The following is a 23,113-nucleotide window of genomic DNA, read 5'->3' as shown; positions in this document are numbered from 1 at the left end:
AAAGGTGAATCTATTTGGAAATCAGAATATTTGCAAAATGGTTCAAGGTCTGGGGAGCAAATTATTGTTCTTGATTTTCCATTTAATTTCCCAGCCTCCTCTATGTCAGCCACTGAATGATGTTTCTTGTAGGCTACAAGTTGGCTATATTTTTCTAGTCCTCATTGATACTTTATGGTGCCAAAGATGGCACAAATGTTTCACTCTGTGAATGTTCATGGATTTTCTTTGGTTGGAAATGTTTCAGAGAAGACTGCCTGAAAAATTCCCTTTCACTGTTTTTTGACACATGTAGAAGGAAAATGAATAACTGCCAGGCCAAGATTAAATATTTATTTCTTTTGTGTGATTTGCTTGCTACCATAGCATTAAATGGAAATCAAAACTCTCAAGAGAATACTGCTATAATTAGACAATGTGACCAAATACTTTCTTTTTATACCAGTGATGATTCTTGGATAATATAGTCTTTACAAATGTATACCAGAAATGTATCCCTGGTAATATTGTTCAGTCTCAATAAGGTTATGAGGTTGTGCTAGCTTTGTCAACAGACCATTCAAATAGACTGTGACTGCTTACATATTATTCCACCATCAGCAGAATCAATAGCCAAAAAAGTTAGCATTGACATCTAATGCTAGAAGTTCCTGACTGCTACAAGTTCTTTCTGCAAAAATTTCCACTGAGTAGATTGGAGAAGAATTCTGGTAACAATTCTAGGATAGTTAAAAAAAGAAAAAGAGGGAGATCACTTGGAAAAAATGTGTGAATTTTATTTTCCTGTGTTTTCTTTATTGAAAGAAATAATTTATCTACCTTTGCTATGGTCAACATATGAAGGAAGAATTGTATTCCTCTGTCTCAGAAAAGTCCTTGTGTTTTTCCTGGGTTTTGTATAAATGTGAAATATTTTGTTAGTTTTAACGATAGCCTTTTGTGGTCTGCTTCTGATGAGGACCATCTGAAATTTTTTTCAGCCATACAGCCAGGGCTGTCCAGGCCTATAATACATAAGTGTAATGACATAAATTATATTGTCTTACTGTTATACAAGGTCTCTAAAAAAATATCTTATTAAATCCATCGTATGTAAGCCAAATCCAGAGGTATATTAACCCAGGAATGAGGGCATATTGACCCAGTGATTTTCTCATGTCAGATCTGGAACACTCTCTTGCATTTAATCCCCATTTTTTATTCTAATTAGTATTAGGAAATATGAAGCCTTACATGGTGATTTCTTGTCCCTATGATTTTCTTGCTCGTTAGTTTTGCATTTTTTTCCTGCTGCTGAAGAGTCACAATTACAACTGAGTTGATCATATCTCATGTTTCTGCACAGCGTTCATTTCTTTAAATTTGTAATGAGCTGCCAGGGTCTTAACTTTTATTGAATACCATAGTAAGTCTACACTTCAATATTAAGGTGTTTAACATGGAGACACCCTTTTAAAAGCATCACATCTGTGTAAATCTGTACAGTATAACAGTAACATACACTTGCTGTTTAAATTTTTCATGCCCAGGCTTTTTACCATTCTCTAATTTCAGAATGTCTGTAAAGCTATAAATTGAGAATTATGGAGTTATCAGCTCAATAGAGAACAAAGCAAAGCAGATATTAAAGTAAAGTTATGGGGCAAGAGAAGAATAACATGGAAGGAAATGACCATTTGCAGGAAGACCTAGATTTGTTCTACTGACTTTGATACCTAATGCTGCTAGTTTCAAAAATAATTTCAGCCTCATGTATCTATTTTTGTCTGTGTTTCAGCTCTATTTAAAAGGAAAAGGTAAGAGGCTATTGTCTGAATCAGAAGTTTCCCTGTAGAGAAAGCAAAGAACATTGAATATTAATGCAAACATGAGCACAAGATAGGTAAAAAAAATTTTCTCCACCTATTTACTTATATTGTCATTATTACTTCATGGAGCATCTTCATTTTATCCAAGACATAACATTTCCCCACCTGTCTCCAGGGAAATGTTTTCACATGAAAACATAACTGCTTGACGATGCACCTAAGCATAATTTTTTGTTCAATTAATCTTTGTCTTAAACATCGCACATTTTATCTTTTACATATTTTTATTAATTGCTTATATTAAATTTAACACAGATATATACTTGAAATATAGCATTAAAATTAGAGTGTGACCTTGGTTTTTCAGAGGTAAAGTCAGGTTTCTGCAAGAAAAGAGTTGTACCCCAAGTTTTCAAGACTTCTAATTTGTGGCGATCTGTACAACTCTGGCAATATTTTTCATGTTATTCCAGACTACCTGAGAAGTTAAACTTTAACAGGGCTACTGAAATGAGCCATGAATTTCTAGAATGCAATATTTTGAGGTTAAATATGCTTGTATTACAAATTGATGTTCTGAACAGTTTGGAGTGAATTATCTAAGGTAAATAGGTCAAATTACTTTTTATTTGAAGCATGAGCAAGAAGCCTAAGTGAAGAGAGTGCAGTACATCTGCCAACACAGCAGAGCAGAAAAATAGTGCAGACACAGGCCCAGTTTCACTGTCTTGCAAGGAATGGTTTAGAAACCCCCGGGGAAGAAAGAGCTAGAGGTAGGAAGCAGAACTGAAGCCATTGTGGAAAGGAAGAAGTTACACTCTTCCTGTTATGACAGGAAATGCAGACAAATGTGCTTCCTGACCATTTGCTCAGCAGGGAATGAAATATTCTTTGACCTTTACCTTATGAACATTTTAGCAGCACAGAACTTATAAACATGTTTTTTACTATAAACATTTGTTTGTACCTGCCAGAACTGGTGATAGCATACAAAAACAAGACAAAACAAAACAAAGCAAGTCAGTTTTTGTGTATATTGTATCAGCTACTGTGTATTTGAGATTATCTTTTTTGCCTAAAATTTGTACATATCTGTAGATCTGTCTGTAAAGGACTTAATCATATCTCTCTATTTAACAAAATTAAATGAAGCATCAAAGATTATCTTTAATTATATTTTCGTTCCTGTTTGGTTTTAGATCTAAATTTATAAGTTAAAATGAGAAGCATATTGATCCTGGCTGATCTCCTAATTTTTGAGGTTGCTGTATCATCTTTAATTAATATATCTTTCCATTTTATCCCTCCTTTTTTTTTTTTTTACACAGAAAAAACTAACAAGATTGACCCTCATGACTTGGATTTGGGCAGACTGAATAGTATCACTACTTTAAGTATTTGATCTAGTATTTATGCACAAAGATTCTAAAAATGTGGTGTAACACACAAAGCCTTCTTTTTCTATATGGGTTAGTCATGAACATTTTATTTGTTATGGCTATAATTTTAGATCATCCTCTTAGAACTCCTCTTTATCTGGACTATTCATCAAGTCATAGCACAGTATGCTTGGGGCTTTCTGGGACAATAGCTCATTTACCAGCATAAATCAATGCTGTCTCATCCCTGTAAGTTATGCTGGAGGGTTATAAGAACACAGAAGCAGTCTGCTGAAAGTCTTTTATTTAATGTGGTATGCCCAACTATTGCATAAAGGAAGGTTCGTCTAGATCAGATTCTGCGTTGGTGCTGTTTGTCAGTCCCATTTGAGAGATATTGTAAAGATTGTTTCAGCCAGACTTCTTCATATGACAAACGGTTCTAAACAAGAATCCAAGGAAAATAAGAGGAAAAAGGGAAGAGAGACTATGACAACAGTTTTTGCCTCTCCAGTAGTTATTTGATGTTTCAACAGGATAGGCTTAGGTGCTTGCAGTAACATTTTAGTGAATAGCCCCTCTGATTACATATTGCCAACTTGGATTTATGTTTGAAGCTGGGTAGACTACTCAGGTAGAACCTTCTATTTATCACATACATCATATCTACTGCACTTGCTCTAGTCCCTGTGTCAGAAATTTAGACATTCCAGAATAAATAAGGACAAAAGATAACATTTGTTTTTGACAACATGGTGTCATTATCAGATACTTCTGTGCATCAGTGATTCCTCTTCTTCACCTGTTTAATGGCAGGAAATATACTTGGGAAGCATTTGTGAAATCTCTGTTTCTCATTTTCCTATGTCAGCAGTTATATATCTGTATACCTAGAACGGAAGAAGTAAGGAAAGCACTGATATTCTGACACTGGCTGGACTGAATCGTTTGAAACATCATGGGACTGCTACTTTGGAAAGAGGGTTAGCGCATATACTGTGACTGCTAGCGACACATATGGAGTAATGTTACGGTTCAGCCTCTCATAGTTGGTGAAATTTCAGAAAAATTTATTCAAAGAATCCAAATTAAAACTAAACTAAAGTGAACTAATCTAATCCCAAACCAATGCCCATGAAAAGAAAGACACAATCATCACATGGCAAAAAACATATATCATGTATCCTTAAGGCTGTATTCATTAAAAGAATTTAAGGGTACTTATGTTTCTTTACTGGCATGTTAAAATCTATAAGAATTATAAAATTGTTGTAACAAATTTACTTAAAGAAAGACTATTTCCAGTGGCTAGCCTCCCGATTTACAAACCCACATAGCTAAATTAAAATTTAGGCAGATGAAAGAATTTGTGATTGCAACCAGCTGACAGTACCTTCTAATTTATACAGTTTAAGTAAGTTTAATTTAATAATGATTAAAAAGAAAGTCTTCTCCGCACCAAATTGCCCTCTAAATTAAGCATATCAGTGTGTGACATGAACATTTGAATTCAGACTCTACAGCTTCACTTGTAGATATAGATCAGGCTATTTGAAAGCTGTTTCCAGGGAACTGAAGTGCCAGAGTTGAAGTTGAAAATCACCCTTTTAATAATTCTCTTTATTCAATGCCTTTCTTTTAGCACATTTGACCTTTAGTTAGAACTTCATCCAAAATATATAAAAAGCTCACCTTGATTTATATCAAGGAAATTGAAAGTTACCTACTTCACTGTAAGTATTTTATAATCAAGTAATATCTTGATTAGCTCACACCATACAAAGTCATAAGCATTAAAGCTTATTCATTTACCAGAATGCTTCAGACTTTAGTAACCTATCTTCTTGATACCACCATTCTTATTAAGAGGACAATTTCATTTATAAATAAATATATAAAAATTAAATAAGTAGATTAGCTATAGTTTTAAGGCAAACATAAAAGACTAGTGGGTTTTGAGTTAATACAAAAGGATAGAATTTGGCTATTTTTGGTAGGATTCAGAAATAATTTTGGTGATCTGCACACCCTGTTCTTTTTGTAATATATATAAAACAATGCATTCAAGCATCTCATACAAGTATTTAGAAATTGTATCATTGTCAAAAACCTCATGTTTTATATGCACATGCTTATAAAGGTTTTAAAGACCATTGAATATTTACCTCCTTTCTGTTCCACTTCCACTCCACTTCAAGTTTTCATTATTTTCACCCTGTCATTATAAAATATTCTATCCCAAAAGGATTTCCTAAACTGCTTATCATTCTCCTAAAAATAAGTAGATTTCTTACCTGAAAAATCTGCAAATGAGCAGTGATTTAGATAGTGGGGATAATTAGGCATATGTTCACTAATATTGTCAGGAAATAACATGCAGTGATTTGGTTATTGATGCTGAAAAAATTAAATGTTACAGAGATATCGAAGAGTATGCACATTTTGGGGGCATCTTTTTTGAACTATTTGATGAATTTTCTCATCATTTGTGTGTTTTCCTTCAGTGTCACTAGCGTTATGTCAAATGACAAAGTGACATTGTCAGTTGTTATATGACACTACCAAGAATTTGAACACAAATTATAAGACTATGTCAACCCATGAATGTTTTGGTGATGTAGCTACAGTTTGCATTCATGACAACGTGACTGTCCTGTTGATTCTCAGCACTAAGTCAGTTCAAGCATAATCAGAGATTTTTCAGTGAAGATTCCACACTGTCTTCCAACTAGACAAAAGAGAACAGAAGTTTTAAAAAATTTATGCAATTTTTACCTCTCCACAAAACCTTGTCATTACTAGAATATTATCTGCTACCTTAGAGAATATTTATTAGATGGTGTTTAATTTTAATATTTTTTAATGTGGACAAGAATGGTTAATATAGCAAATGGTGAACAAATAGAACAAATAAAGTTAAATAATAAAAGGTCTGTTTATTTATATTGTTCACAAAAGTATTTTAGCATATGGCATATTCATCTTCATTATGTAGCCACATAGAAGAATGCATGCAAGAAAGGTAACTTCATTTTTTAAATGGCTTGAAGAGTATTAGTAATTTTTTCTGAAGTCACTGACATGGCGTTTCACTATACATTTGAAAAGTTCTGTATTATAAATTGTTATTAAAGCATAATAAATTTACATCTATGTATATAGATTATGTATGTGTAAAAATAAACCACTATGAATTACATATTCAAAAATTAAAATTCCAAATCACAAGTAGTGAAACAGTAGTAGATAATATTTCCTTTAATTCATTGATTATCAGTTACAGAAGGCATCATCTGGGCAATTTAGAAAATATTAGGAAGATAATACAGGAAGATCAAGAAATTAAAACTATATAAAATTCAGAGCAATTATGATTATGTATTAAAGAAAGAGAAAATGAAGATCGAGATTATTATTATATATCTAGATTATTGTGGGTTTTTTTCACTGTCCATAAAGTATAACTCTAACCAGTATCATTCTGGTGATAAGTATTATGAATGAAGTATCTCCTGTGCAGCGCAGCCAGGTGGTTTTTCAAAATATTAAGGAGTTTTTCCTAACAGTAAACACAAACAGTGGCTTTAAGGATATTTTTCTTCTTGGGTGGACTTGAATTAAAAGCACGCTAAATGCAGAGATACTCCACCTACAGCACTGTGGTCAAAAAGTTGACTGAAAAGCATGTTAGATGCAGAAAAATATGTTGAATTGGTACGTTTTATTTTCTGTATCACTAGTTATTTCTAAAATGAGCTTTTATATATATATATATATATATATATATATATATATATATATATATATATATATATATATATATATATATATAAAAAACCATATATGTGTGTATCTTTCAAGCATTTCATTGCATTTTTCTATAACCAGAGAAACCATTAAAGGAATATTTTGAAGACAAGGGGATTATTATTACTATTATTATTATTATTATTATTATTATTATTATTATTATTATTTAAAAATTGAGTGAAGTTTTGTTACTTATGTCATTATTCACACCAAATATCAAAAGCCATGATAAACAAATTTAGAAAGAACTATAAATTATGCATACTTGAGACTAGTGCTGTAGAAAGTGGTTTCTTTAAATGCTTGAATAATTGTGTTCAATGGCCATCCATCTTTTCTTAACAGTATGTTGACAGAAGTCAAAATTATTGAAATTAAAATAAAAATAATAACATTCGGTATCCAATTGTGTGAAAAAGCATTCACAGTGTGGACACAAAGCCTCATCTTTCTGAGAGAACCTAACAAATAGGGATTAGCAATGCTTAAAAAGTTACATTTTCTTTGGCCTGACATGCTGGGATTTTAAGGTAGTCTGGGTCTGCACTTAGCATTAACTTGTGACAAGTGTGACACGAAGTTTAACAACTTAAAACGCTAGCCATATGAATCTCAGACAGACAAATCTCCTTGCCACAGCATTTATGTGCAGAGGTGCCACTGTTTGTGGATATATAAGGGATGGTAGCAACAAATGTAGAATCAGCAGACCAATAAACTTGGTTGTGTGCCTATCCTTGACATACCAAGTACCTTTGTGTTAAATTCAATTGATTATAGGCTTATCAAAACCTTTTTTTCTTAAAAATTCCAGTCAATGAAAAGTATGAAACAGAAATTGCACAATATGAAGAAACAGAGGAGAAAAATTCAAGCATACAATTAGCTTAAACAACTCTTAGTAGTTTAGTATTTCAAGTCACATATCTAACTGAAATTTGTAACCTAGTGCAGAAAAGCAGATAAAAAAATTGTTTGATGTGCAGGTCTTTTATTGTCAAGACAATCCCTGTGGAAAATTATGGTTTTGAAGAGAATAATTATAATTTTCATACTGCCTGGATTTTGCATAATGTAGGGGCTGGCCTACTGAGAACTTGCAAGGACATCCCTATTTCTTTCCTATATAGTATGACCTACAGCCCTTTGTACTAAAAATGCCAGTTCATATTCCTAAGTATATGGCTTGAAATGAAATAAAACATCATGTGGGTGTTCAGAAAAGATTTTGTTTCAAAGGCTGCTGACCAGATATTTTCTTTTTTCATGTTTTATAATTCTCTTTTCTCATGAGTGCCATTTTTTTCACACTAGATATTTCTTCAAAAGAGTGTGTTTATATGAGCAATGTATCTCTTTTGCAATGGTTAAATGCTAATGAAATAATTTCTTTGCTTCAAAGCTAGCAGGAGTTGGAAGGCTTGAAATCAAAGTCAATTGAAAAAAAACAGAATTGTCTGCACTTGTTCAAAATATTTACAGCTGCTCATCTGAAGTGCATTTTGCAAATGTTGATTGGAAAGATGTATGCCATTCAAAGGATATCTGAATTTAAAAATTAAAGTTGCAGTATCGACACTTCATAGCACCAGTAAATGAAAATACCCCATGGTCCTTACCTGTTTCTCAAGTTTCATGCAATGATAATTAGGTATTTCTCCCTTGTGTAATACATACAACACACACATATATATATATTCTATTTTGGAACTCTTTTATGTTTATTGATTTGTTTTCTGAGCATGTCAATTCAAAGACAAAGCACACAGACATTATAGCTCCAAAAAAAAGGAGAAAGACTACAGAGAGCAACTTGTGGTTTTGTGATGGACCTTTTTTGCTTTTCTTTCCAGGTGACTTTTACAAAGAGGAAATTTGGGTTAATGAAGAAGGCTTATGAGCTTAGTGTTCTGTGTGACTGTGAGATTGCTCTAATCATCTTCAACAGTACCAACAAACTGTTCCAGTATGCCAGCACTGATATGGACAAAGTGTTGCTGAAATATACGGAGTATAATGAGCCACATGAGAGCCGAACAAATTCAGATATTGTTGAGGTAAGACTTTGTGTTTTGCTCTGAGATGGAGGTACTCCAAGTGGATTATACCTTCAAGTGACATAGCTGCAGGAGAGCAGAACAAGATAGTGGTGTATTGGCTTGGGCATTGGAGGTGACGAAGCCAAAGCTTCAGGAAATCCACATCTTTTGTGAGCATTTTATCCTTCTGAGTCTTGCAGGAACTTCTGCAAATGGATTTCTGGCTCCCTATTTTCCAGGTTTCTGTGCTGCTTTGTCACTTTGTTGCATTAATTCTCTCCATGCCTTGACCACTACCTACCAGCTGAATCTCCTGCTTGTCTCCTAGTCTCTTCCAGGGAGAGGCTCTTTGGAAGACATTGCAAACTTTGTCTCCACAATCAAAAAACTATAATATTGTCTGTCCAGACGGAATTAAGAATACATTGTAAAAGATGTGGAAGAAGATTTAGAGGCATTTTTTGGTGGAATTTGACTGCTTTTCTTAGCTTTTTGATTGTTTACAGAGGGTGTCTAATAAAATGCAAAAGAAAAGTTGATTTACAATCTGCACAGTAAAAATATATCAGCTACTCACACAGAATATTGTTACCATAATATTTTACTGACAATATCAAAGCAATAGTGTCAGAATGCTAGAAACACTGGGTTTTTTTTTTTTTGTTTCTGTTTTAATTATAAGGAGCAATTTTTTATTTACAATTACTGAAAATTATTAATTTAAATTTAAAATTTTAAAATTGAACTTCTAATTTTCTTAGAAAAGTCAGTGTACATTGCAATCACATTTGGATTCAACCTATGCAAAATACATAAAGCCTTCAATGATTTTGTTGTTATTAACAAAGCACTCATATCTTAGACAGATATCTAAAAAAATGGGTTATGTGACCTAGACAATTTCTTTTTTTAAAGCGCATGACTGATCTAATGGTATCAATTAAATAATAATAGAAAGATGATGACCTATCCTAAGGGTCAGTGAAAATTTTCTTCTGAATATGTTGATGTATATACTTAGTTTACTCCAGATCTTTATAAAGTTAGTTTCAGATTTTTGAATTATCTGGCTGTTGTCTGAAATACAACTTTGAGACTTTTGGAATCTTTGCCAGGGTTAGTCATGTTTTTGAGACTAGAATGTAAGATAGTGAGTTATTTATACATAAAATATTTTAGAGGATAAAAATTTCTGCATAATTAAGATTGTTAAACTTATTGCAGAGTCACAGTCACACCACCTTAGATTTGCAAAGACTGCACACAGGATTATATATCACTTCTCTGTCTATCCTTATGCCAGAATCTAGGAAGTTATTGTTTTGCTTCCCTCCCTATTTCCCTCAGATTCTGCCCCCCATTAGAAGAGGGTGAGGTGCTGACAGCAGAAAAAATTTATAAGAGTTAAGTGCATAATTTCTTCCTCGTCTCCATCATTTCTTTTCCTCTCTTACTTCAGATCCTTTGTATAAACATGAAGCCTTTCTGGCCCCCCCAGATCTGGGAAGTCCAAAAAAATTCAAATTCAATGCCCAAAATTAAGTCCTCTCCTCTTTTAGTGGCAAAAGGCTGGAATATTCTTAGCAGAAGATTTTCTTGTGATGTCTTTTCTTCTTCCTACAGACTTTTGTGTGGAAATAGGTGGAAATACACTTAGGGATTTACGGCTTGCTTTGCAATAAATGAATACTTTTATCATAAGGACTATGGTTTTCCAAGGATCTTAAATGAAATCTTAAAATTTCAAATAATGTTGAAATTTTCAGAAGGAGAACTCACTGCCCCAACAAAATCCCTTTCTGCATGAACAGCAGTCCAATTTGGATAGGTTGATTAGCAGTTTTGCATTCATGTGTAATTTTCTGGCTATACCCGAAGTTTGGTGGGCAACTCTTTGCACTTTTCTAAAAGGAACAATATAAAAGTGGATAATTGAAATAAATATTATTTAAACTGAAAAATAGGCATAAAAGGCCAAATGAAATGAATGCTCTATCAGTTCTGAGTTTGACTTTCTGCTACATTTTTCAATGTTTTGCCTGTAACATAAAAAACCAGTACTGATATGGTGTTATATCAGTACTGGTACAGTTTGAGAATCCAAGGAGTCCTTCTCCAGCGTGTAGGTTTTGAACAACAATCCCATATTATCATGCCTTTAATGGATAGTTAACATCACAGTTGCAAGTGCAGTAGAGGATAGAGCTTTGGTAAATGGCTGGACGCTTATTGTAGTTTGGGTATATTTTCAGGTACAGGATATAACTCTGCCACACAATTGAGATTTTCCTTGTAAGGAAACTTGGAAGCACATCCCTATTAAGGGATGTAAGGGATCCATCTTCTTTTCTATTTCAGACAGCTAGATTTCACAAGTAAAAGTTTTTAATCTTGACTTCCAGAGCAATCAACAGCAGCTGAGAATAAGACAATATTATTAAATCTGAGCATTTTCAACTAAATGTCTATTCAATAACTATATTTCAGCAGAGGACAAGGGCATAGCTGTGGTCATAGATTTCTGCACAGTATTCAAGGGAGAAATCTTTTTTAGGCAGACTGATGAAAATTTGAAATATACCTGTCAACCATATGAAGGTCTTCAATTGAGTATCCAATTTCTGTTCACATTCAGCATAATATTAACTAGTGACTATTAGTCACTTTTAAGTTGTGGTACAACTGTTTTATCAGTCATTTAAATGAGGTGTAAGTTCTTTGAACTATCTATATTCAAAGAAAATTAAAAGAGCAGCTCTCTAATATGTAGTTAATTACTTTTAAGTTAAACCACTGCTATTCAAATACAAAAATTATATAATTTTTCATGCAGATCTGGCTAAGGTTGTTAATTTTATTGAGCAAATTATTTCAATATAATTACTGGGATTAATTATATTTAGCATTTATGAAAAAGTGAGTCTTCAGGTCATAACTTGTTACTTAAAGTAACAACTAAAGAAGAAAACATGGTCATACGTCTAACAAACATCACACTGTTTTTTAACAGAAAATTGGTTCCACCCAACTTAGAGATAGATGCTATCAATAAATCTATCTTGATAAAAAAATGGAATGCTAGTAGTTAGAGAATTGTAAAGTCCAGTTACTGCTGTTGTTTGAGGTTTTTCTGGTTTAACGATTTAAAATAGCGCTTATTTTATTTACATATGTATAAATTTTATTTACATGCAATAAATATAACTGAGATTATGTTTCCAGTTACTTCATCAAAACAAAGTTGATTAACATGCTATTTCATATATTTGAGTTTTCAAGTCACAAAAATTGCCTACCAGGTGAATGTGTTTCAGTTAAGACCCAGTAAATATGCCTACAACATACAGGAGCAAATAAAGGTCAATATGTACTCATGAAGGAGAAAATGCATTTTACACTCACATTTATTCATTTCAAACAACAGTGACAATTATTGTACATGGAGATATGCATTAATTCTGGGAAACAAACAAAGCAAACAAAAAAAGGGAACAAAACAAAATCAGCCAAAAAAAAGGTTCATTCTGAATCTCTGTTTAGCATTAACTGGATTCTTAAATTTGAAGCCATTATGTCCTCACTCACCAAACTATTCATACCACAGTGATTCATTCAATTTTCTTTCAGTTAAAAAGTGAACATTATTTGCTGGATTTAGTAATTTTTCTAAGGAAAAGCAGAAACTCTGGTGAGTTCATTCACTTCAGAGGAGAAATATAGCATTTCATCTTTATGCTAACCTCCAAGAGAGTATGTAAATTCCAACAATAATATATCTAGCATGATTGATAAGACTATGCAATAGCTTACTTTTGGCAATAAGGAAATGGGAAAGAAAAATATGTCAGCATTTTACAACAGTCAAGCACATGCATTATGTATTCTTTGGATTTATTAGAAATGAGGCCAGATCCTTTCCTTGTTTCTATAAAACAGAAGTGGGTGTAACACAACTTATTTTAGTGATATCTCACTGCCACACTTCTCTGACTAAGAAGAATCTTGTTCTATAACACTCTAAGATCACTATTTAGGAGCTCGGGAAAGACCTCAGCCTTAGATGGAAAGGGACAGATTTCAGAGCAGGAATATGGGGAAATAATTAAATATTTGCTGCAAATATAATTAAAAGTGTAACTATGCTATAGAAGTCTGTTGTGATTCTTCATCTAAGTCATCAAGCCGTTGCTGATTTAAGGTGAAACTTCCTGCCTGTTTTCTATCTAATTGTCCCTTTTTCCTTCTCATTATTTCATGTCAAAGCATCATCTACTGTCTTAGTTTTAGAAGACCTCTAGTGAGTTTTGATTGACTCTTGGTTTTCATTCAGTTTCTGGTATACTGACTTTAATACGCTGAGCCTTGCTCTCTGTGTTCATAAACCATTCCTCCACAAATGATTTTGCTAGAAGCTCTGCTTTATTTTTTAGTTCTTTTTAAACACCCAATCCATCAATTTGTTTGACCCTGCTGCTTTTATTGTCTCTCTTTCTCCACCTGACTTCTCTTCATCTGCTGATTCAGTGGTCACTACCTTTAGTTCAAGTTCCCTTGCTAGGTCAGCCCTTTCAAATTCACCCCTATCTTCCATTTTCAGGCACGCATTCATCCATCTCCTCAGCTCCCTCTTACCATACCACTAATCATTAGTAGAGAAAAAAGCAAACCACAGACTTCATTCATCTCTCTCTTTGCTGACTGAGGTTCTATGTCATGAATACTAATCATCCAGCAAATATCTTAATTTTGCAAAATTAAGATATTTACCTTAATAAGGTAAATTAAATGAAGGTAAAACTTCCATTACTTTCCAAAAAATTCTTCTGTGAGCTCAGTGTCCTTTCTGAAATATCTCTAATAACTGTTTTTTTGATCTTTCTTTTTCTGGTACATGTCTTCAACTTCTCCTTTATTTCTCTCTCTCTCTTTTCTCTCTCTCTCTAATTTTCTTTTAATCAAGTTTTAGAAGGATTTCATGGTCCTTAACATGGATTTTAACATATAGGAAGATACCAACTCCTGCAATATACTGGTATATCTTTCTGCTTCAGTAAAACCTTAACCTCATCTGGTTCTTCATCTATACATTGTCTTACTCTGTTAGGGATTGATTTTCCATTACACTTGGTGGTCCTCCATCCTCTTTTGCCTCTTCTTTCTAATGGAAATTAGGTACGTTTGGAAAACTTGGATTGGGTGAACTCTTGCTTTTAGTGATAGTGAAGACTTCATCAAGAATTAATTCTAGGGAGTAAATTATTTTAGGGACATTGTGAAGGGGTTGCAGGTTTTCCCAGGGAAAAACAAAACAAAACAAAGATAAGTAGTTCTAATTTGCAATAATATGTCACATTTTTAATTTATACAATTTAGATTATTTTTCATGGATAATGAGCATCTGGCATTGTTCTTGTTTTTAACTTGCTTTGCACACATGTTCATTCTCTAGCAGCTACTGGTGAATTGACATTCCACATAGTATTTACCCCTTTCCAGTCGACTTCTGTATTTGGTGAGGGAGAACAGTCTTAACGTAGCAGAAGAAATGTGTGCCATTTGCAGTTGCATTTTCCCCTAAGAGGAAGAAGTGAGGTTCTGAACATGTGAAATTCTCCCTGCTCATCCTTTGTGTTTTACAACACACAGAGATCTTCAAAGATCTTAACATTAAGATAGCAAGGAACAAAGTAATGCCAAGACCTTCAGGGTGGTGGAATTCAGAATTTTTTTATTGTGTCTAATGAAAACATACAATTAGCGATGGCAATTCAGTCTTCCACAGATTTGTAGAAAAGCTAGTTTGAACTGAAAATCAAGATTTTTTTTTAGTATGGCCAACGACAACGTGTTAATTGGCATACTTTTAAATCTCCTTGAGGGACATGAGTTAAAACTTAGTATAGCTTCATCACAGTTGAAGGCTGGAGTTGATGAGAATGGCAGTCAGGTGGCCATGGGCAATATTTGTGCCAGAGAGGAATGCCACAGTCCTGTTTTGCTTATGGTCTTACTGCATATTATCCCATCAATCCTCACAGATGTGCTGTGGGTTCTGTAGCACATTAGGTTTAGTCTCTTGATGGGGAAGTTATGAATGAGATAACGAGAAAAGAAATTTTCTTCTGTCAATTATTTCTAAAGGTCACAGAGCTAATGACTTGCTAGGAGGTTAATTAGATTGTGAAAGCCTCTTCATATCAATTAAGACTCTTATCTGTATAATCATAGTAAATAAACCTATATAACTCTCTAAATGTTCTCTTTTTAGGAAAAGTAAGGCAACTCTTGTAGCTTGTTTAATGTAATAAGGGTATTTTCTTCTCTTGTCATTGTAACACAATATTGCATATGAACAAGCTGTGAAATACACATCAAGTCAGCTCTTGAGCTGCTGAAATCAGGGGATCTCTTTCAGCTACTGTGGGCTGAAGACTGGGACAGTATGGAAAGAAAGCCTGTATGTAATAAAGGTTATTCAGGGTGATCTAAAGACAGTATAGTGTATTGGATACTGTGCTGCACTAGGACTCGTGAGACTTTGGTTTTATTAATAGCTTTGTCAAATACTGTTTTGTGACCTTGGATAAGTCACATTTCCTTTTAATGCTTTGGTTTCACTATCTTTGAAATGGGGATAGCATTATTGATTTCCTTTGTAAATTGGTTGAAGACCAGTTGCTAAAAAACCAGCTAGTGGTACCAGTTTCACAGGACAGACATTTGAAAAGAGTCATCTGGCCAAAAATTTCCTTTGGATGACTCTAACACTTTTTAAATGTCTTTGTCTTTTTTCATTTTTCAAAAATACAAACCCAACCATTACTGCCACTATCATGTATGACAGAACCAAAGGACTGAATGCAAGATCTTCAGCATTTTTCCTTAGGTCTTTGTTTGCCAATTAATTTGAAATTGAACACAATTTGAAAAATGTGTCTGTAAATTAATGTCCTCATGTAAGTTTTTTTTGTGTTTTTTCTAAATGTGACTGGTTAAAAAAATCTCAGAGGGAAAAATATCTTGGTTTCAAAAGTTTTACAAGTCTGTACATTTTATCAATCTTGATTTCATTTTTTTAGAAAAAACGTCTTTAGAAATACATCTTTTCTAAACAAAAGCTGACATTCTTACCTAATCTTATTATTCCATCAATTTGGGATTCATGTAAATAGTAGCTCTTACAAGACCACAAGAAAAATTTCAACGATGGAAAACTGTGTATGACAATTCTGTTGTATCCAAAGTAGTCCCTCAATGGAACTGCTGTTCCAGTCAGTGAGAGTGTCCGAAGTAGTCCTTCTACTGAACTCATTAGGTAGCATTTTATTCCCTTCTTGCCACTTATCCTCATGAGATTTTTGACTCTTCATACTCCCAGGCTATTTTCAAGCTGTCCTTGATAATTCTGCATCTCCTTGTTACTCTGGATTTAATAAGTCAGAGACTTTAGTTGCTATGAAATCTAGAAGAAGAAGAATAGAGGATTTCTTATATTTCAAATTAATTCAGTATGTGAAAAAATACATCAATGGGAAAGTTGCACAATTAATTTTTTCATTTTGCTTTATCTCAAAAAAAACCCAGAAAATTTTTCATTATTATTTATTTTGGCAAGGATTTGGTTAACATGGTTAACATGAAACATAGCTTGTAGTCTGAATGTTATCTCAAATGGAAGAAAAGCCTCACCTAAGAGCTACTTTTCCATATGTTGAACAAGAGAGAAGGGACAGAAAAAAATAAAATAGATCCAAAGTTAATTTTTCTGAAGCACATGGTACATGAGAAGCTTTTTTTGAGTGCATTTAGGGGTGATCAGGATGTCCTGTTTTAACCTTTTTGAGGATCATGTAATTTTTTTTTTCTTATTCTTTTGTTGTTTTGTAATAGTTTCTAAAATATTTTAATAACATAGTAAATTTTTTGGATTAATTGTTGCAAAAATGCTGAAATGATGAAAGTGAAAAATATGTGCAGAATATAAACATGTTCCAATTTTTTGTTCTTTCTCTTTTTTTGCCAAACTGGAATCCTAAAGCTCTATTTCTTAGAGCAAGGTCTATTTCACAGATCACTCTTTCTTTCTCCAAAATATCTGGCTAAGGAGCTGGAAATATCTTACATGTCTGTGTAATATTCTCAGACCTCAATAGCTCCAAAGTTATATCCCAATCTAGACAGTGAGAAACATTTGTTGCTTTTGTAATCACTGTATCACATAGTAACAGCTTGTTGTATTTTGGTCTGTTTGCCAGAGGGTAGGTTTATTTTTAAATCCCTGTACTCCAAATTTTCTTTATTTTTCCAAGACTGGAAGCAGCTGAAATACCTGAAGTTACAGGTTGAAGGGCTTGCTTCACAATATGAGATGGAAAACCTTGTTCCCTCCTCCCTCTGTTTTTCTTTTTAAAATTTTTTTTCCTAACAATGTGTCTTAACTGCTATTTGTCTAAAAATAGAACACTATCTCACTAAAAATAGCTTGCCACTCAGTCTTGCCAAGGAAAATGGAGAAGAATAGGCATGGAATAGAAGGGTGAGTAATCCAGCTCCATTCACTGATCCTTTTGAGAATGCAGGCGATGATAAAGCGGTTTCAAAGAAACCACAGGCCTGACTTGCTCTCCTCAGACTCCTATGTGCCAATAAATGTTTTAGACCAAGGATACACTTTTTTTTCCTCATGAATCATAAACGCTTTCTGAAATACAAGACTTTGTTTCACAGAAGCTAAGTTACTGTCAAAAACATCTGACTTTCCTAAGGTCCTTTTTTTTTTTTTTTACTTTCCACATGTTTTTTACTTTATTTTAAGACAAGCAATGACTGCAGTGTTCTGTCAAGAATTACCATGAAATGTCACATTTCTAGCATGAATGAATGAAACAAATAGATGTTTTTCAATGATTTCATGTGCCCTCAAAACTTCACATATCAATAAGAAAGAAAAATTTATTATTCTGATTCAGAGTAGTAAAAATGAATTGATAGACATTATTTATTTCACTAAAAAATTAAATCATAGTTTCAGAGCATTTCTGCAGATATATACATTTTTTAATCTGTAATTGTTCTGAAACTCAAATTTCACCAAAAGACTGTGGAAGATTGGAATAGAAAAGGACAGGATCTAATTTACTCAAAAATAAACGTGTTGAGAAGCCTGGAAAGCAGGAACTTTTCACTTGAAAAGCTGTCAAATTAGAGAAAGTCAATCTTCTTCTGTATTGCAGTTTTTCATATCCATAGCAGTATTGCAGTGTGAGATATCAGCAGTACTACAGAGAAGAAACACCAGGAAGGGCTGAGCATGTTATTTAGAACAAGAATGTGTGTTGTTGTTTTGTACAGAATTTTGCATTTTGTTTTTGGTTGTTTTTTTTAACCTGAGTAACTTGGTCAAATGCAGCAACAGGGTGTGGAAATGTCAGTGCAGTTCACAGGGTTATTTGAGCCTGAGCATTGTTTTGTTCAGTTCCTGTAGTGCTGCTTGTGATAAGACTCTGGAGACAAAGGATGATAATTGATGGAAAGGGACTTAAATCACTCTAAAAAGAATCAAGGTCCTTGTATTTGGGTACATCAACTCTTCTGGTCTCCCTCCCCTTGTAAAGCATTTTGTCTTCTTGCATGTTGGCCCCCTCTGCTCCTTGTAAATGGAGGCAGGCCACAAGTGATTCCTTTATGCAGTACACAGGGTGTTATTGTGTCTGTGTGGTGTATTAGTAACTACCAAGGCTGAATTCTACTATTGTATCTTCACTTCAAGCACAGAAAAATAGGACACACTACCCTGCATTACCATTTTCAACCTAGATAGTGAGCTACTTACAGCTGTGTTCCAGACACAAAGGCTTTTGTGAGCAAGCCCATTTTTAATTTTCATAATTAAAATGTCCCTGCTTTGTAAGGCGAATACAAAATGTGGTTATTTATCCAGATTTGCACACAGTAGTAATAATGACAAATGTAAAAATACTACATATTCTCTTACCTCACAACTATCCGTAATGCAAATTACTGACCTTGCCCTCTTTTCCCCCCAAGACTTTGTTTCATTGGTTTCCCATAAGCTCCTAACTGTTCCTTGTTAAATCAGTATTGAAGATTATGCAATGCTGAGTTTCTAGCAAAATCAGTTACGTGGTGCATGATTCTTCATATGCTTACACATGAACAAGTGTTTTTTTGATATACAAATGTTTCCAGATACGGGCTCTAAGCTACCATTCATAAGGTTAAAAGAGCCTTATAGTATTAGAAGTCAAAAAATTCTCCTATGCAAAGCCCACTATGCAGGTTTTATTAGGTCCCTCATTAAAACCTAGAGATGTCAATGTGAGTGTTCTGACAAAATTCACATCTGCCTTGTTACTGTTTTTAAGCTAGATGTAACTTTCTATGGATGCTGCCTCTTTTTGTGATAAGAAATACTAGAATAGGTCTTATTTTTGAAAACAAAAATTATTTATGGAAGATTTATGGAAGTCACCTTTCAGACGCTGAAGCTTCTCACAAGAAGAAAATTGAATCCTCCTGCAAATCTCTGCAGAATCATGGCTCTTTTCCTGAAGCAGTCCCAGTGTCTGTCACCCAGTAAGGTCTGACAGACCTGGGGCCTCAATAATTCCTACCATGAGTAGCGTTTATATCTATTCTCAGAAGTAAAACTCCCTGCCACAGAATCATGAATTCCCTGAGAAACACTGGCACTCTGCAAGAGGAACTTCATCGCCAAAGAGAATAGGGATGAAAAGTCAGTCCAATCCTGGCTTTTTGCCAACTTCACTCTTCTGCTAGGGAGCCAATATCTTAAATTTTCTGCTCACCTTACCCATGTCATTTGCATGAAGCAAAATACCTGCATTCCTCTCCTTCCCTAGACTGCGCATTGATAACACTATCTTTGTGAAATGCCTTTCCACAGTTTTCATAGCTCTGGTGAAAGTTCTGTTAAACTTTAAAATATGCTGACTTGTCTTCCTTGTTACAGTAAGAAACTAAAAATTAATTATTTATTTGTGTAGTATAAAATTTGTATCCGTCCTTGTACATGATATTGATTAGACCCTGTTTGCTCTGAATCCAGAGAGGCCTCTATGAGTCTTTTCATATAAGACAAATGAAATTATTGTGAGTTACCAAATTTGAAGGGCTATAAAGCCTCAAATAGACATATGCTCTGTTGTTCTACATTTTTAATAATCACAAGTCTATAGTGAGCTTTGAATCAAGGTCCATAGTCCAGAGCTGTTAAATGTTGTTAAATCTTAAATAACAATTCTTCATTGCATTAGAAAAGTTCCACTAAAACAGCTTCAGTCAACATTTTCTTTAAGAAGCAACCTCTAAACCAAAAACTTTAGATGGCTGAGTTTTCCTTTCTTAGTTTTGCCACGGATATTTCTATATATGGTTGCCATTAACAAAGAAGTAAAAGCTATTTAAAAAAGTTGCATGATGTATGTTCTAGACAGTTATTATTTGTGTGAAAGACAGAGATGTAAAAAGTAAAAATCTGTGATACATTGGATATGCTTGGATTAAAAAAATTTCAAACTCATTTATTTATATCATCCTGTGTGATCTATAGACAATTATATTGCAGAATTATATAAATTATGCATTTTACTTTGGGTTGTTCAAGTAAGTTTTTTTAAATCAAGTGTTATTGCACACAGACTCTTCAAAGAAAGCAAATTATAAGAATCAATAAAAGTAGTTTAAACAATACAGCTGCTGGAGATTGGTTCAAAAGAGAGCAAGATCTTGACAAAGAAGCAGTACCAAATGGAATGTCTCGTTTAAATATTTAGCTTCCTACAACATAACCATGGCTGCAACATGAAAAGTGAAAAAACATAAGAATTTTCCTTTCATTTTTATAATCCAAGGATTGGTTATTACATGCTTCTAACATGTTTAAACATATATCACTAAAATGGAAACTTTATGGATTCCTTCCGGCAGGTGCCAGTGCCTTAGTATCTGAACTACATTTCTGTAAACTGTCTGAAAAGAAGCTTGCTACCCTAGACATAAATCTTTATGACCCACGTGTATTGTTTAACTCATGAATAAAAGCTCATAATTATGCTCAGTACTTTCCATCCTATATCTCATAATGTTTTGCAGAAGTATCTAAACTTGCCTTACAAAGTGGCAATCGTCATTTGTCCAAAAACCTCATCTGGAGGCACATGAACATTGTGGACAAACTGTTATTTGACCTTCAACATTACTAGGGGCCTCTACTGTGCTTAAAAAGTATTGACCCAATGTGGGTCAAAGTTGTCAGTCTTTCCCAGTCCCAGTTTAAGACCCAAATAATTTCAACAGGTTTTCCTCAAACAAAAATGCTGTTACAAGTCAAAGAACTCTGCTTTCATGTTCTGTTTCTCTGACTGAACAAATTGTGCATTTTTTAATACACAAATGCCAAATATTACAGTGAATTATATATATGTTTAACTATCTAGAACTATCTAGAGCATAGGAAGCTAAGTAAATCTATCCCTTCTAGGAGTAGAGGGAACAATAGGCTTGAGCCTATTCAGATCAAAGAAATAGAACCTGTGTTTCAAGTTAGCATATTTCTAGCCACTAGCTATTATGTAGAAAAAATCAGGAACAGAAAAGTTTTCTTAAGAAAAGAGTGTCTTCTTCAAGTATATGAAAAGTTGCCTGTAGGTGTTAGTATGCTTCAGTCAATACCTGAATGCCCAGCAGGAATGTGGGTGAAGGCATCTCTGTAGACCTGGATAAGCATCTGATGCATAGGATTTTTGAAAACCCATTTGCTTGCTCTGGGTCATTCACAATTCTGTCGCATACTGCTAGGTTTGGATCCTGTTCTGTAGCACCAAACTCTTCCATGCCTCAGATCCTAACATACTGCTAATTCCCTGTGACGATCAGGTGCCTAAATAGTAGATATTGCCAAACTGAGCTTTTTATGTCCCTAAACCATTTACTGGATCTATTCCATAGTCCTTTCCTGTCACAAGCCCCTTCTTTGCAACAAGACAATTGCATCAGGGTGTGGACTACTCTTTATGGTTTTAGTATAAGTTCATAGCAAGAAATAACATTGCTCATTGACCATTTTCCTACCCTGACACTTGAAAAATTGCTTGTTCCAAGGGGGCTTAGAACCAAGTGCTGTAATTTCACTTTCCTGGACACATTTTTATTTATAGCTTTCCAGTTGGGGGGCAGGAAGAGGCAGGGGTTCTTATTAATCAGCTACACTAGAAGAACCCCTGAACAGTTAGGACCCCTATAGATAGCTACATATATGTAAATATAAAATTACAATTCTAAAATTACCTTTTTCAATAATATGCATTATTAGGACTAAACCCATCTGATAGTAATACTCATGAGAGATTCACAATTGTATCCTGAACAAGGAAGATGTTTCTTGGCTTGGACTTGAGATGACACATTGGATCCCAAGGGTTATAGAAAATTCTCTTGTTTGTTCCACAGATTAACTTTTTCACTCCTTTCCCATTAATGAATCTGACAAATTCACCTACTCCTGTACAGTCTTTTTCCTGGTAAAAATGTTCTTAATTCCACTTCCTTCTTCATGAAGGGCAATGGCATAAAATACCTGACTAAACCTAAAAGTTCTGAAGTTAAGTCTGCCTCCTACTGATCTCCATGACCTAATGAGTGGCAGAAATAAAAGAAGTTCTCATCAATTCCTGCTACTGCTATTTTATTTGGGGTCTTGTGATCTACCATACCCAGGGAAAAAAACAAATCTTGCTGACTTTGGAATCAGTGTAAGTAAGCTTTCCTGCAGTTTATTTCAAAATTTCACAATGTTGAGAAATCTAGACAAACCTCAGGACTGCAAACCTCTCTATAGATTCTAGGACCAAAATTTTGCAATTCTGATCTGGAAAGAAGAAAATTCTTGTATACTCATGGTTTATATATGGCCCTTGGCCCGGAAAGGGATTTCTAGCATTATTGAACTGAAATTTTAGTTATTTAGGACACTCTTGGTCCCTTTCACTAGTGTAAGTTCCTATGTGAAAGGCTGAGCCCACTAAAATCAGTCTGG

At 33.9% G+C, this 23,113-nt stretch overlaps 1 protein-coding gene across 11 annotated transcripts in view; it reads left to right on the top strand.

Moving 5' to 3' along the window:
* MEF2C (myocyte enhancer factor 2C) overlaps positions 1-23,113 on the top strand; it is a 171,955-nt gene that overhangs the window by 60,478 nt on the left and 88,364 nt on the right. For all 11 annotated transcript variants that reach the window (XM_059837181.1, XM_059837183.1, XM_059837184.1 and 8 more), the window contains one exon: positions 8,851-9,054. In XM_059837181.1, the coding sequence (XP_059693164.1) occupies positions 8,851-9,054 (204 nt within the window). The remainder of the gene's footprint in view (positions 1-8,850; positions 9,055-23,113) is intronic.

The sequence above is a fragment of the Haemorhous mexicanus genome, chromosome Z, assembly GCF_027477595.1.
Source record: "Haemorhous mexicanus isolate bHaeMex1 chromosome Z, bHaeMex1.pri, whole genome shotgun sequence".
Classification (NCBI taxonomy): domain Eukaryota; kingdom Metazoa; phylum Chordata; class Aves; order Passeriformes; family Fringillidae; genus Haemorhous; species Haemorhous mexicanus.
The sequence above is the reverse complement of the archived record's forward strand: the minus strand, read 5'-3'. Positions and strand labels throughout refer to the sequence as shown.